Below are 14,884 nucleotides of genomic sequence, written 5' to 3'. Positions count from 1 at the left end.
TTTCTTAGGCTTGCTATTTGCAAGGACATTTATTACGAGAATTTTTGGCTCTGTACAAACAGGAGCAACATTGACGTGGCACTGTGGATGAGCCGCGGTGCAGCCGGACGCGCATGCTTAAATTACTATTTTTGTATGTGGGGTCGGTGGGTGGGTAAAGAGGCTCGTGTACGTAGAGCTGTACGCGTAAGATACACAACAGCACTGAAACGTGGTTTTACGTTGGTTTTACGCGGTATACAATTTTCAAAATTTCTTGTTGAAAAAAAATTGGTTGTAATATAGTACTTGTTTGAAGAACTTATTTAGTTTTCTACTTCATTTATGCCCTTTGCATCAATGATTTTTGAAAAATATATTTTTTTATTCTTTCAGTTACTACTGTTTTCAACAAAGGTGATAAAAGACTAGGACATGTCAATAAGCTATGTTCTGACACAAAGTTGTTAAGGGTAAATTTGAGCCGAGGAAAGTAGAATTAATTCGAGGTAAGGGGAGCTCGAGCTAACCGACTTCGAGTCAGGTGATAGGGGGTGAGTTCGGTTTAGCAAGGTTCTACTCAACCTATTTTAGAAAATCGTCGGAAATATTAGAAAAAAATTGTATTTTGCATATTTTGCGCTTGTGTTTTGAAACTTTTATCTTCAAAAATTTGACATCTTGAAGTTCGGATAAAGAAATTGAAAAAATTGTTGTCCCTTTCTAACCTGAGATGTTAAATGTATTGCTTAAGTTTCATTTTATTTGATTTCCGGCTGCTTCTATAAATTTTAATTTTAATTAGGTCCCTTTTAAGCTTTGTGTGAGCTTCGTAATTATTTCATGGTCATTTTATTATAAATGAACAGGACAAAAGTTTCCTTTTTGACAAAGTTTATTTTCAGTATCATTTGCATCCATACGAATTCTGTTGGCTTGTACGGTTCATGTACGCATGTCCGTCTCGAAATACCAACCTCGCTATCCTAGAAAAGAATCAAAGGAGGTTGCTACGTTGGAATGAGAGAGAACTTAACAGACAGAAACTCAATTAAATTGCTTTGTTTTGGTGTGTGCAAACATTTGAACGTTACGTAAGCAATTGACCATAATTTTTTTTTCTTGTTGGTGGAGAGGGGAAGAAGTCTTAGAATTTTCACCCTTTTTTTCTCTCTGTAGACAGTTTTTCTCTCCTTAATTTGTTTTGTTTTTAAGCAATTGTGTTGTTAATGTCGTTATTCCCCACACCGTCAATTCAATAATGGCCGGTTCCTTAGTATCCACCTCGAAAATGTACCTGAACAAGCAGATCCCTTGATTTTTTGGATCGTTTCATCAAGCTGATCGAAGTTTTCCACGTGAACCACAGGACCTGCGCCAGCGATATCGTGTAAAGTGGCTTCTTCCACTCCTGGACCGATACCCACTGCTACAATGTTGACTTTCTTTTTCTGTAAAATGAAAAAATGTACGGCATCAACTGTTTTTCATTATCTGTTGCCATGAAATATCTTTGTAATTCGGCTTCAATTGCATGAGACAGCTATTAACCATTACAGGTTAGGTTGAGATTGTGCCTAAGCCCTATAGATTTTCGTCGGGTTTTCCTGATAGTTTCCAATGGGATAGTTTTAATTTTCTGTCCGCAAGAAGTCGTGCAGTGTAAGATTTGAGTTTTCTTTTTCTTTCAACACAGATGCCCCTGCCAAAGTTTAAACCCGACTTTAACCGGAATGCAGGGCAATGTGTATTCCCTGCTTTTGATTGGAATCCTTCAGAAATTGCTCTATAGACAATAATCGATTCCGCAGCTGATCTACTGATTAATAAATCGCAGGTGAAATGGGAAGTATTCAACGAAAGAAACTAGAGCATTGCATCTAGTACCTTAACACGAAAGAATATTGAAAATGAACGTTACACCTCAACTAGAAATTGGCGCATGATATTTCTCAATATACAACAAACCACATTAAAGGTATAATAACGCTTAATTAATAACCCGATAACGTGATTTTACACTCACCGTGAAATCCTCGGATATTATGTTGGCAAATGTTTTAAAATCAAAGTCATTTTTCGGATGAGTTGGTTTTCCATCTGTAAGTACAATCATGACATTTGGTTTGTCTGGTCTGTCTCCTCCTGCCTCAGTAAACATCTCGTCCCTCGCCATAATAAGAGCCAGATCGGTGCGAGTTTGATACTGTAAGACCATTGGTTCGTTGGCTATTTTCTGTAGCAAGGCGTCTTTATCATGATATCGTGAATCGCCGAGTTTGAAAGACATTTGTGCTTTTTTGTTAAAGGTAATAAGGCCGAAGTGATCTGCCTCAGGTGAAGGGTCGAAGTTTTTAACCAGATTGCCCAAAAAGGTGATGACCGTTTTCAGATTACCTAATTTAACGCTCTGGGATTTGTCGAGAACGATTGCAATATCAAGTCCAGCTGTGCATGGAGGAGCTGTGGAGATTAAAAGTAAAATAACTTGAAGAAAGATGTCAAATGCTAGCAGTGATATCTGAGTCGTAAAGCAACATCAAAACATTATTACAAGCCTTTCGTTGTACAGCCAGTGATATTTCTAAGATATCTTTAATTTTTTATTCTTTTGTAACTTAATTTCATAGCACATTGCAGTGTGACCTAAGGTAAAAAGTGATGTTTGAGCGGCTTAATCAGATAATTTTAAGTCTAAGGACTCTTTGTTTCAATTCTCTACAGTGTCCCAAAACAAATTTTTTCCTTTGCATTCCCAAGTCTAAGCCGCTTGCAAATAACCAAGTGGACTGAGTATACAAAAGGTTTTCCATTCGATTTCAGGTTTCCTGGCTTTGGTACACATGTTTAGGTCATTGCTGGTAAATAAAAACTTTTTGTAATCTCATATTCCGACGTGTGCTCTTGAAGAACGTAAAGAGGTGAATAAGCATCTTAAACAATACTTAAAGGTAGTGCCGTGTCGTCTGAAAAGTATAGGTAATTGATGAATTTTCTTGGATGTCTTGTGCTCTTTTTCTGGGTTATAGAAGAAACTTATCAAGAAATGGTCTAATCTTGCAGCTCGGCTTTAAGCATCAAGCAGTAATCGTATTGTTTTTGGCATTGCTGAGGGACTTAGGCCGAAGCTACGTGGTAGAGCTCGTGTCTGATCAGGAGATTATTAATGTGAAAATTTTGCTGCGAGGGAGAGGTGGTTGGCGTGAATTTGCCCAAAATCAATATCTACTATTGTACCTTTGCGAAGAACTGACCATCGATAAGCACATCATGGATCAGACTAAGGGTTCAAAATTTTGAGAACTTTTTCTAACGCGCACCTGTTTGGAATGTAGTGTTCACTTTTTAGGGCCAATACGTCTTAGATTAGCAGAAGTCTAAGAATTGTATTGACGAATAAACTGATGAATACAATTTTTTTCGTTTTGCAGAAGGGATGTGTCTTGACCGTGTTGGCATATACTGATACGTAGATCTCGTGGTCAGTCACTTTGATAAAAAGAGAAGGGGAAACAGAAAACTGTTGTAAAATTACTCACGGCATTCTTGTGTGTTGCACGGAACTGTCGTTTTCGCTGGTCCCAGTTCACTGCAGTCTTTTCCAAGGTTAGATGGAGGGGGATTGGTGCAGGTTCTTGTATACGTCTTTACTCCTCCTCCACACGTCTTACTACACTTTGACTCAGACCAATCAGTGTATCCTCCATTAATAGTTTTTAAAGAGAAACATGATACTAAATTGAATTTGTTTCTTGTGGTGCATGCCCTATTTGTTATACGTAAAAGCTCAGCAAAGCTTCAGCACTCTAAACTTTTTAACTTTTTAATCTCGATGAAAAATGGATATTTCTATAGGTTCCGCATTAGCTTGTCGTAAACACTTGAATCAAAGTTTCACGCCTTGTGATGCTTTAACCCCTCAAAAACAGGATCAATCGAAAATTGCTGCAAAAAAAAACTTACGGCATTTTTGTTCGTTACGTAGAACTGTCTTTTTAGCTGGCCTTAGTTTAATGCAAACGAAAGGTGAGCAAAGCTTCAGCTCCCTTAAATAATTGTTTTTATCTGCGCCTACAAGAAATATTACTATAAGTGCACGTAAACTTCGTCTCAACCATCTAAAACATATCTAGTTGCAAGCTTGTGATGATCAATTCCATTAAAAAGATAAGTTAAGGCAGAAAGTTGTGAAATGAATACTTACGACATTTCTGTTCGTTACATGGGACTGTCTTTTCAGCTGGTCCAAGTTCACTGCAGTCCTTTCCACCGTTAGATGGCGGGGGATTTGTGCAGGTTCTTGTAAGTGTCCTCACTCCTCCTCCACACGTCACACTGCACTTTGACTCAGACCAGTCTGTGTACCCCCCGTCAACAGCTGTATAGTGGAAAAGAAAGATCAACCTTTACTAAACGAGAATGGTCACTTTTCAGAACTCTGTAACACATGAATACTAGCTTCCGCCAGCATGATGGGACTAAATCTTATAAAAAGGGAAGAACAGAAAATTGCTACCAAAAAAACCTTACAGCATTTTTGTTCGTTACATGGAACAGTCTTTTTAGCTGGTCCAAGCTGACTGCAGTCCTTCCCACCGTTAGATGCCGGGGGGTTGGTGCAGCTTCTTGTAAGTGTCTTCACTCCTCCTCCACACGTCACACTGCACTTCGACTCAGACCAATCTGTGTATCCCCCATCAACAGCTTTGATAGAGAACAATAATCCAAAATTTAAATTTGTTTTTCTGTGGTCCATGTAGGAGAGCACTATTTGTCGAATTGTTGGCGAAAGCTTAGAAAAGCTTTAGCTGTTTTAAAGTATTCTTTTTCTCTTTACCTACAAGGAATATTACTATAAGTGCACCTAAACTTCGTCTTGACCATCGAAATCATATCTAGTTGCAAGCTTATGGTCATCAAGAAAGAAAGATCAATCTTTACTGAATGAGAATGATCGTTTTTTCGACGTAAGGGTCAGGAAAGAAATCAGCATAGAGACGCATTTAAAGGAAACCACTGATAAACTTACAGCATGTAGCTTGCAGGATCTGGTTCAGACTTTTGATGAGTGCGTCGAAGCTGCCATACAGAAGAACTTTTCCCTTTTTGCCAGCTATCCATTTCATTTGTTCTTTTCTTTTGTATAAGTCCTTACCAACTCCAATAACAACTATGCTCACACCTCTGGCCTAGTCAGGTGAAAGTTCAAAACATCAATCAGAATAATGTAGGGGTTTTTCTTCGGCATTTCTCTTCCCTCCGCAGTGCATGAATTAGTTTTGTTTTCACAGTCGCCTCCATGATATTTTGCTTTAGTGTTCTTGGGTGTGGGGAAAGGTATTGAATTCTGTAAAACTACAGACTGATACAATTAAAAAAGTAATTTTAAACATACTTGCAGTATGTAAGTAATAACAGTCTAACTATATTACCTCCAGAGCATTTGTTGATGGTCCAAAAGGAGTCCGTTTTCTCTTATCCCATTCGCCAATGAATGGTGCTCCATCAGTAAAGACGAGCAAGACATTTTTAGCGTCAGGCCTGTCTCCTTTTGCTTTGGTAAATATATTTAACGCGTTTTTCATGGCGAGATCAGTGCGTGTTCCCACTAACTTTGGAACAAAATTAAAACGGGCTTTAACCATGTCCTTTAAGTTTTTTGAGTTGTAGTATCTTCCTGAATTCAAGTAGAAGTGAATTGGAGCATATGATCCAAAAGTGCCAAGAGCATAGTGATTTCCTGCAGCAGAAACCCCTAGTTTGTTCACCAATGAATAAACCAGTTGTGTTAACTTATTTCGGTGGTCCTTGTTCATGCTCTTGGACACGTCACCGAGAATGGCGATATCCATTTTCTGATCAAGACATCCACCTATAAACGATCGTAGAATATTAAGTTTATGTCTTGACAAGAAATACCTTTATTTTAAATTCTTTTTAGACAGCTATCTTTAAATGATAAGCTTATTCAATCCATCAGTAGAGAGATGGGGAGAATTTATTGCTCTTTAGAGTGAGAAATATTTTTATTTTAAAGAATCAGAATTACGCAGTCATTTGAAAAAATTTAAAAAAATTTTTTTTCCCCAGATTTGAACTCGATTTTTCAGCGGTATTTTCCCAACAAATGTTAAACTGCTGTATAATCCCAAAAGCATTTTTGTTCAATCTTTTAAAGGATCCCTATCGTTAACAGTACTCAAATACTGACGAAGTCATCTTGGTAAAGTAAAATGATCATCATTATCATTACAATAAATTATTCGAACTTAATTGCGTTCGATTCTTCAATGTCTATGCAAACCACAAAGGCGACGGCAACGAAAATGAGGCAAAACAAAAGATGCTTCTGGCAGAATAATGGCTCAGAAAGTGCGTTTTAAAACTTTATGCATTTCTAAACCGTCCTCTGCAAAACAACAGCACGAAATTACCAAATGTGCGTGGACTGAAAAAGGTAACCCTAACGGAAATTGTTTAAGCTTCCATTTGGAACTCAACGCCGCCCACGGTAAAATTTCCTCACAGCCCCATGCTATTGTAAAACAAGTCTGTTTTCCCAATGGCAACGTATTGTTTTTGTCATTGGTTTCTCTATTCAAGAACTGAATGCACAATGTATTGTGGGGCTGTGCGGAAATTTTACCCCGCTCACTTACATTGCGCTGAAGTTGAGTTTAACGTAAGAGACGGTAAACTCATACAGCCATTCGCCAAATTCTAACTAAATCATAGATGAATTTGTCATCTACATCTTCCATGGTGTTGCCATTCTAACTCCTTAAGGTCTCTAATGAATGGTAGTGAAAGACGACGAAGTCGAAATAATGAAGGTTAATCCATTCTGCTAACTTTTGTTCATCTGAATGATTTATGCATGCATGATGTCTACGAGCAATACGCATCAGAACTGATTCACTTTTTGCTCAATTTAACTTTGAAGGAAAAATGGATGAGACTTTTTACAGACGAAATATATTCGTTTTAATAAGTTAGAGATAAATTCGTAATCACCATTCGCTTAGAACAAAAAAAAAATTACGCATACAGACCTTCTACGGAAGATTTCTCTGTGGAGAGGATTTAGACGAAGAAACATGTTAGACAAGAGACCCATACAGGCACAATGTTATCAATTTAAACGATTCAAAATAATTAAGTCTAATAACTTTGTGCATGTGCTAACGTTCTGATTTTTTTTTTTTACCTAAAGATACGCTGAATGCCACGACGATGACAAGCCACAGGAACTTCATATTAGAACCACTCAAACTCTGCAAAAAAAAAAGCAAAGAAGTGTGACTATAGCAAAGAGACCTACAAGAGGACATTAAAAGCTCAAGGGCCCGCCAAACTTAAAATAAATGACGTGTATGAAACTGCCTGAGATAAAATAAATTTCATTAATGGAATTAGAAGAGGACGATTATGTTTTAAGAGCAGAGTGTTCGTAAAGGAATTAGTTTCTGCATGTACAACATTAAATTGGCTCAAGTCAAAAGGGGTTCCTTTAAAATGGCGATCTTTTACTTTCCTTGTACACGATAATTTTCTCCTCCTCTTAACCTATCTTTTCATTGTTTTCCGGTTCTTTTGTCTTTTTGTTCTCTCTTGTTTTACGTAAGCTGTCAAGCAAGAGCTTTCTACTCTCGCAAACATCCATGCTTACTAACTTTTAAACGATTAAAAAAAAAAAACTAAATAATTTGAAAAAGAAATTCTTAGAAGAAGTCCTCGGAGAGGAAAGATCTAAAGTATCCCAACTGTTTATCCATGATAGCAGTTTTACGAAAATTTAACTTGACTTGACTTTCAACCCACGTTAAAATTTATTACGTACTCAAGAAAGGTGTCAATTTATTCCTTTCTTCCGTATGGTAGTTCTTAAACAGAAAGAACTACTGTAGTGAAATGTATTTGAACATGAACGGTTCCTCCCAAGCCGCAACATTACTTTGTAGGTATAAGTAGTAGGAGCATGGCAGTTACGTTAACAGCTAACTTTGAAATTATCTCCAATCATGTTCTCCTTTCTTTGAATGGAAATTTTGTAAGTATTTTAGCGTATTGACTTGACTTAGCGCCCCCATCCCAGTAAAAACATTTCCTCTCTCTCCTATAAGTGTTCCCCTAGAATTTGTTTTTGTTAATAAGCACCTATATTCCAATATGAGACCCTTTTCTATTTCAGTAATATCACCATTGGAGCACATGTACATTGAGATCAACCCTGGTTCATCTTCACTTAAGTGTTCACTTAGAGCCTCATTACAAATTAAAAACAACGGGCAACGTGTCAGTATCTCAACTATTATGCCCACGTCAGCGCGCAGTCCCTTCGAACGAATGATCCGTCTTTAAATTTTGCGGCAATTGCTTGGCTGTTTGTTTTAACCAGGAAGAATAACAATTACGTTTTTCATTATATTTTAGCCTTTTCAATGAAACATGAACACTTCTTTTCGCACACTCTGCTATATCTTGAAAACGTAAAATATGCGCCCTGCTCCTAATGAACGCTTACCATTGAGTTACCATAGGTAAATAAGCGCCCCGGGCATTACATTGAATCAATACGGTAAGCCCAAAGAAGGCAAGCACCAGAAGGCACACGACTTCTGCCTTTTGCCATCATGTTCTAGCATAAGTTTCTTCTTTGTTTTGGTATTATTGACAAAGACTGCATTCAAAATGCAAGGCCAAAAGCTGATACCACACTCATGTATTACCAGAGAACTTATAGCATGGTGTGAGAAAGAAAAGAAACAAAGGGCGAAAATGGACATAAAAACCAAAAGAAAACTGAAATTTGGGAAAAGTATTGGAAACCCAACAACTGTGCTAAAAAACGTTGCAGCAATGCCTGTCGCACTTATATTACTGATATAACCTTCACCTACAGGAAAGTCAGAGCCAAAGTGCTTAGTGCTAGAGGTCAACCACTTGGCTATGATACTCTCATTAGTTTCCTCTTTGCATTAATAGTACTACAAGTGGCTTTTGGAGTGAGAATTTTAAGTGTAAAATAATGTAAATAATGGTAACAAAGGACGAAAAGAGTTTCCCCGAACAACAAACTCACCTTTGGCCTTCTATCAGGGGTTTCCTCCTGGAACGGCAGACTATCGATTGCGAAGGCTCGCCTTCGCAGTCAGCAGCTTTTATAGGCAAGAATTATAATTATCCTGAAAATTCTTATCAAATCCTCATCAATAGACTCACGTTTCATTCAGTTAAGCAATTGTGATTTTGTAAAATGCAAGTGTTCAACATGACAATAAAAATTTGTTCATTGTTCTACTCATGATAATAGCTACTAATCAAGCAATTTTTTTCAAATTCAAAAGACAATATTAGAATTTCCTTATTATTAGTTTTATTCCTACAAACAAGCCAATTGTTTGACACGTGGCGCAGCTCTACTTTCTGCTGATAAAACACGCTCATCCTACAATTCCTTTATTTGCTCTGACGAAGGGCTTCCCCCGAAACGTTAACTTTAGAAACTCTTTACATTGACCAATTCACGTTATCAGCTCAGTTGATTAAACCATATTATCTTGTTATACTTCACCACCGATGCTGCACAAAAGTTTCTTTAGAAACTTACCCCTTTTCTCATTTTTTGGATATCTATTTACAGTGATTATTTTTGTTTGATTAAAGATAGTACCTTTTTTAGGGTTGCCATGTCTTTCCCAGAGAGAAGCTAACGAGAAATTGATCCACGTTGATAACTAGCTCAAGAGTCATCGGAGGAAAATATTGCCATCAGCTGCTGAATCGTTGTTTATTAGAATTCAAAGCCAGGAATTGATTGCTTACGTTTGTGTTGAAAATTTTGGAAATTTTGAAATTGTACGACTTTAAAATTATTGAACAATACTTTCCAGGACATATTGACACTTGAAATTAATATCAATTGTTCGAAAAATGAAGCAAAAATCTCTCAAATTTCTTGCATTAACGAGTCCCGCGTGGTAGATTTCCTTTCCTTGAATTGTTGTTTACTAGAATCTGTAACCAAAAAAACGTGCGTAGGTTAATGTTAAAAATTCTGAAAATTGTACGATTTCAAAAAAAATCTACTATTGTAAAACACAGTTTTGGAACATATCAACACAACATTTACCGATTTAAGGAAGAGTCCCCATCGTCGAAACGAGTATTATTTAGCATATTCTCTTTTCATTTTGAGCTCCAAAAAGTTTATCTCAATCGGGATGAAGCGTGAGAGAAATCTTAAAAGTTTTGAAACCTCGCGACTAAACTCGACAGAAACTTTCAGCTGAAGTGATACATCATGATTTTTACTCTGGTAGCCCCTTAGGAATTAGGTAGGACTTGCGCGCACGCTGTGTTATAATATTATATATTTTTTCATTCCATTGTACCGTATTCTATGCCATAATATACATTGCTCTGTACTGTACTATACTATACCGTACTATTATAACTATTATTTGCTATATCATACTGAGACTTGCACTAAAAAAGCGCCACATAAATTTTCTTTCACAAGGTGGTCGAAGAAGCCGAGAGCCAATCAAATAGCGGATATCACATAATTCACCAATGTGGAGAGCGTTACGTCCAATCAGTGCAGGAGCCCCATTTGTTTAATTTGAAAACAACGTGTTAAGTGTTAAACACCACAATGCTTATCGTTTTTAACAAGAAATTAATGCTGAAAGAGAAGGAGAACTTATCACAATTGCTTTATTTTATTTTCCTAGTTTGCCCTCAGGAGGGTAAAGTTACACATGTCCATCGAGGTCATAAAAAATTTCTTCATAAAAATATATGATGCAAACAAAATTCTGTCTCAGCGTGTTTGTAAAGAACTTACATATCCACAACATTATTCCCTACCGTTGCATTTTAACCAGTAAACAACAAAACCAAGATAAGAAGGAAAATTATATTTTCACGGCTCGACCTTGAACCGCCTTGTGGGAATTTCTCAAATCAAAGCTATAACAATAAGTCTGTGGATAATTCAAAGTTAAAAAAGTGTTCAATCACTTATGTTGCGTTGATGCATCTTGTCTTTTCTATGCTTCCATTTGCTAGCCAATAAATAAGGTTGACCGTTTTTACAAACATCACAATATCACTCTTTGTCGAGCATATATTTTGTCTTCGATAGTCGGATAGCGTCTTTTCTTTCCTCATCAGTATTATATTTTATCTGCACACCTTTTTTTCTCTTTTCATGTTTTCCCATATACTATGCATATATGATTGTGCGATATTTTTTATGTATTTTGTGGTGCGTTTAAACGTTGACAAAGTTCTATGTATATGTTTTTGTAAATTTTGTAAGTCCTTCATTGGTATCCAGCTATTGAAATTATCACTGTATCCCTTCCACTTTACAAAAGCTTGTTTCCTTCTGTAATCTCTCCGAATGACTTTCACCATTCAAGTCTCTTATTTTGAAAGTGATTGGAGCGGTGTTTTGGATTTTATCAACTATAAATATCTCTTTTTTCCAGATTGGAGTGTATCCTTTTATCGAATGCCTTCTTCTATACTTCGATAATCGAACCTTATCGCCTGCTTTGAATTTTGGTTTGGATAATAGCTGCTCCATATCACCATATAGATTGAAGTAAACAGATTCTTCCTTCTTCTTTGTGCTTACTTCCACTAGTGTCATTTTAATGCTTGAGTGCTTTATGTCATTATAATGTTTCAATATTTCAGGTAGTATGTCTAAATACTGTGTATTACCTTAAATTGTAAACTGTTTCCACATTCTCTGTTTTATTTTCTATTCCATCTTTTAACAACATTGGATTTTGTTCATATTGTGATGTTTATTATAGAACTCCTTACTCCTTTACCCTATTAGTAACTTACGCTTTATCTCAAAATTGACTGAGCGCGCCGTCTTTGATCAGCTACAAACTCACATGTTGGACCACGCTTTATATCCCTTACTACAATCTGCCTACAGAAAATCGCACAGCACTGAGACAGCATTAATAAAAGTTCAGAATGACATCTTGATGAAAATGGACCGTCAGCAAATAACTCTATTTGTATTACTCGATCTCAGTGCCGCGTTCGACACCATAGACCATCAAGTACTATTAAATCGCCTTAGGTTGAGTTTTGGGATACGTGGATATGCATTAGAGTGGATCGCGTCGTATCTTTCTGACAGGACACAACGTGTTTCTTTTGAAAATAACTTCTCTAAGAGTCGTTATCTGTCCTGTGGTGTACCCCAAGAATCATGCCTCGGTCCGCTGTTATTCATAATGTATGCGAGCAAGTTCTTTGACATCATCAAAGGTCATCTTCCTCGGACACACGCCTATGCAGATGACACTCAATTGTATTTATCTTTTAAGCCTGACACTACATCTTCTCAAAGCAACGCAGTGGACGCTATGGAACGCTATATCAGCGCCATCAGATGTTGGATGGTTAAAGACAAGCTTAAAGTAAATGATAGTAAGACAGAATTTATACTAATCGGAACGAGACAACAGCTCGCTAAAGTTGACATCAAGGGGTTGGTCGTTGGTGACGCTACTATCTGTCCTGTGACTGCCGTCAAAAACCTTGGATCGTGGTTTGATGAAAACATGAACATGGGCTGTCATATAAACAAGATGTGTAAGACCTTGTCATTTCACCTGTATAACATCAGACGCATCAGAAAGTATTTATCTAAAGACTCCACACAAACGCTCGTTCATGCATTCATCACCGCACGTATTGATTACTGCAATGGTTTGCTGCATGGTCTACCAGCCGCACATCTCAACAAGTTGCAACGTATTCAGAACAGTGCCGCCCAACTTTTTTGTTCCTTTTCTCGTTTTTTTCATATAACTTCTACTTTGTTTTCCTTGCATTGGTTACCTGTCTGTTTCAGAATTGAATTTAAATTGCTTATTTTAGCGTTCAAGGCTATCCACGGGCTGGCACCTCAGTACATTACGGATCTAATTAACGTTAAGCAACAATTCGGACGTATGATGTTACGATCTCAGTCTGAACTACAATTATTGCCACCCAGGATCGTAACTAAGAAAACTTTAGGTGATAGATCATTTATGGCATCTGCTCCTAAACTTTGGAACAGATTGCCATCAAATATAAGAGCAGTAAATGATCTTAATTGTTTTAAAACACTTCTTAAAACACATCTCTTTAGACAGGCATTTTCTTGTTTGCTTTTATAATTCGTTTTTAATTAGTCAAATTGTATATTCTTAGCCTTTTACAGTTCATTTTCATATTTTATTTTGCTTAGTCTTATTGTTTAGCGCATTAGATCATATCCACATGTATTTTGAGCTATATAAGTAATAAATTATTATTATTATTATTCAACCCAAAGATATTGTGGTTGTCTGCCTTCTTTAAAGATGTTCTTAAATGCTTCAATTACAGTTTCACCTTACTTATCCTTTAAAGGTTTTATCCATCCATATATACTGAACACATCAATAACCATAAGCAGATATTTATACCCTTTACTGAATTGTTACAAATCAAAAAGGTCTGCACTCCATATTTCATCTATGTGATGCAAAATAACATGCCTTCGAGTAAAATCCCTCTTTAAAGGCTTGTGTAATTCTTCTGCTAATTGTTTTTGCCAACTTATTTCTTTACTCGACGGCCTTTTCCGTGATTTGAAACACCTATACCAAGTTCAGGTGAATGAACAAGATTGGTTGACTTCTCCTAAATAAACTTTCACATTGAATATCTCGCCTGAGTGTAGTCAGAATATGTGATTTCTGACGTTTGAGAGACATGGGAACGAATTAGTCAGAAATTAATATTCTGACGGCACGTTGGAGAGGTTCGCATGGCATCATGGTAGTTTCGGATTATTTAAGCGTTTCGCGGGGAAATTAGGTCATTCTACGTCGGTCAGTCTTAGGTTGGGCCACTTTCATTTATTTATTTATTTTTTATTTAATGTAATTTTGCTTTACAACTCTATGTAAAATATCACTCCTTTCATTGAATTTTCTGTGTGATTTAGTAGTGTAACTAGGTTTATTTTAGTTACCCTTTCCTCGGAGTATAGTGCTGCTGCATTAGATGAGGAATACGTTTCCACATAGTTTTTGGCCACTTCTAAAGAGTGGTTTTTTAGTGGTTTTTCGTATCTGGCGTAGCACAGCCTATTTTTGTATAACCCTTTATTTTCAGTGAATACTTGCAGAACATTGCAGATTGTAGAAGGATGTGTAGACTACAAGACTGGCTGACTCGGAAAGAGCGGTTCGGTAAAATGGAATAAACTTTTAGCATGAGAAATGTTAGTTTTTCTGTGTTTTTAACGTGTACTTTACTGCGCCTCATGAGAAATGCGATACTACTAGCAGATGAAAGATATCAGATTACCTATGGTAAACGTGTTACTCGTACTTTGAAAATGGTTGATATTCGAGAGAAAATGGAGTTCTGTGCACTGCAGCACGATCATGATTACTGTTCCTTCACGACGAGAGTGAGTGGGAAAATTTTGAATCAAGTATGCTTGAGGTGATGAAGTGCACCAAAAATATTTGATTTTAACAGTTCTTTAACGGCAAGCTGTGTTGCAAGATTCATGATTTGTTGAGTGTGCCGATTATATTTTTCTGGATTGGTTTGCTCGGTGCTATCTCTAGATGAATGTCTCATCAAAATTAACTATGAACGATTTTGTGTATGTTTTCGATGCCTGGAGAAACTGATCTTGTGGAGTCGTTTGTGTTTGGCCGAGGACAAATTCAGATATCATCGTTCGCATGTTTATATGATTTTGTTATCTGGAGTGAATGATTTACGGAGGTAAGTTAACATAATGTGATCTACTAACGTCGAAAATATATCTAGTCGAAGGAAGAGTTTTGGTCTCTGTCCGCATTTTTGTCAACAAAAT

At 36.8% G+C, this 14,884-nt stretch overlaps 1 protein-coding gene across 1 annotated transcript; it reads right to left on the bottom strand.

Moving 5' to 3' along the window:
• Window positions 1-856: 856 nt before the first annotated feature.
• Window positions 857-9,129, bottom strand: LOC113680112 (coadhesin). The gene is made up of 11 exons (XM_089187775.1): window positions 9,062-9,129; window positions 7,187-7,253; window positions 7,032-7,049; window positions 5,412-5,851; window positions 5,009-5,168; window positions 4,510-4,683; window positions 4,184-4,357; window positions 3,519-3,692; window positions 2,006-2,442; window positions 1,277-1,430; window positions 857-965 (listed from the first exon to the last, which is right to left on the bottom strand). Exons 2-11 carry the CDS (start codon window positions 7,233-7,235, stop codon window positions 961-963), a joined length of 1,785 nt encoding a protein of 594 aa, XP_089043901.1. The 5' UTR covers window positions 7,236-7,253; window positions 9,062-9,129; the 3' UTR covers window positions 857-960.
• Between the last annotated feature and the right edge of the window lie 5,755 nt (window positions 9,130-14,884).

The sequence above is a fragment of the Pocillopora damicornis genome, chromosome 11, assembly GCF_964200805.1.
Source record: "Pocillopora damicornis chromosome 11, jaPocDami1.2, whole genome shotgun sequence".
NCBI classification, from domain to species: domain Eukaryota; kingdom Metazoa; phylum Cnidaria; class Anthozoa; order Scleractinia; family Pocilloporidae; genus Pocillopora; species Pocillopora damicornis.
The sequence above is the reverse complement of the archived record's forward strand: the minus strand, read 5'-3'. Positions and strand labels throughout refer to the sequence as shown.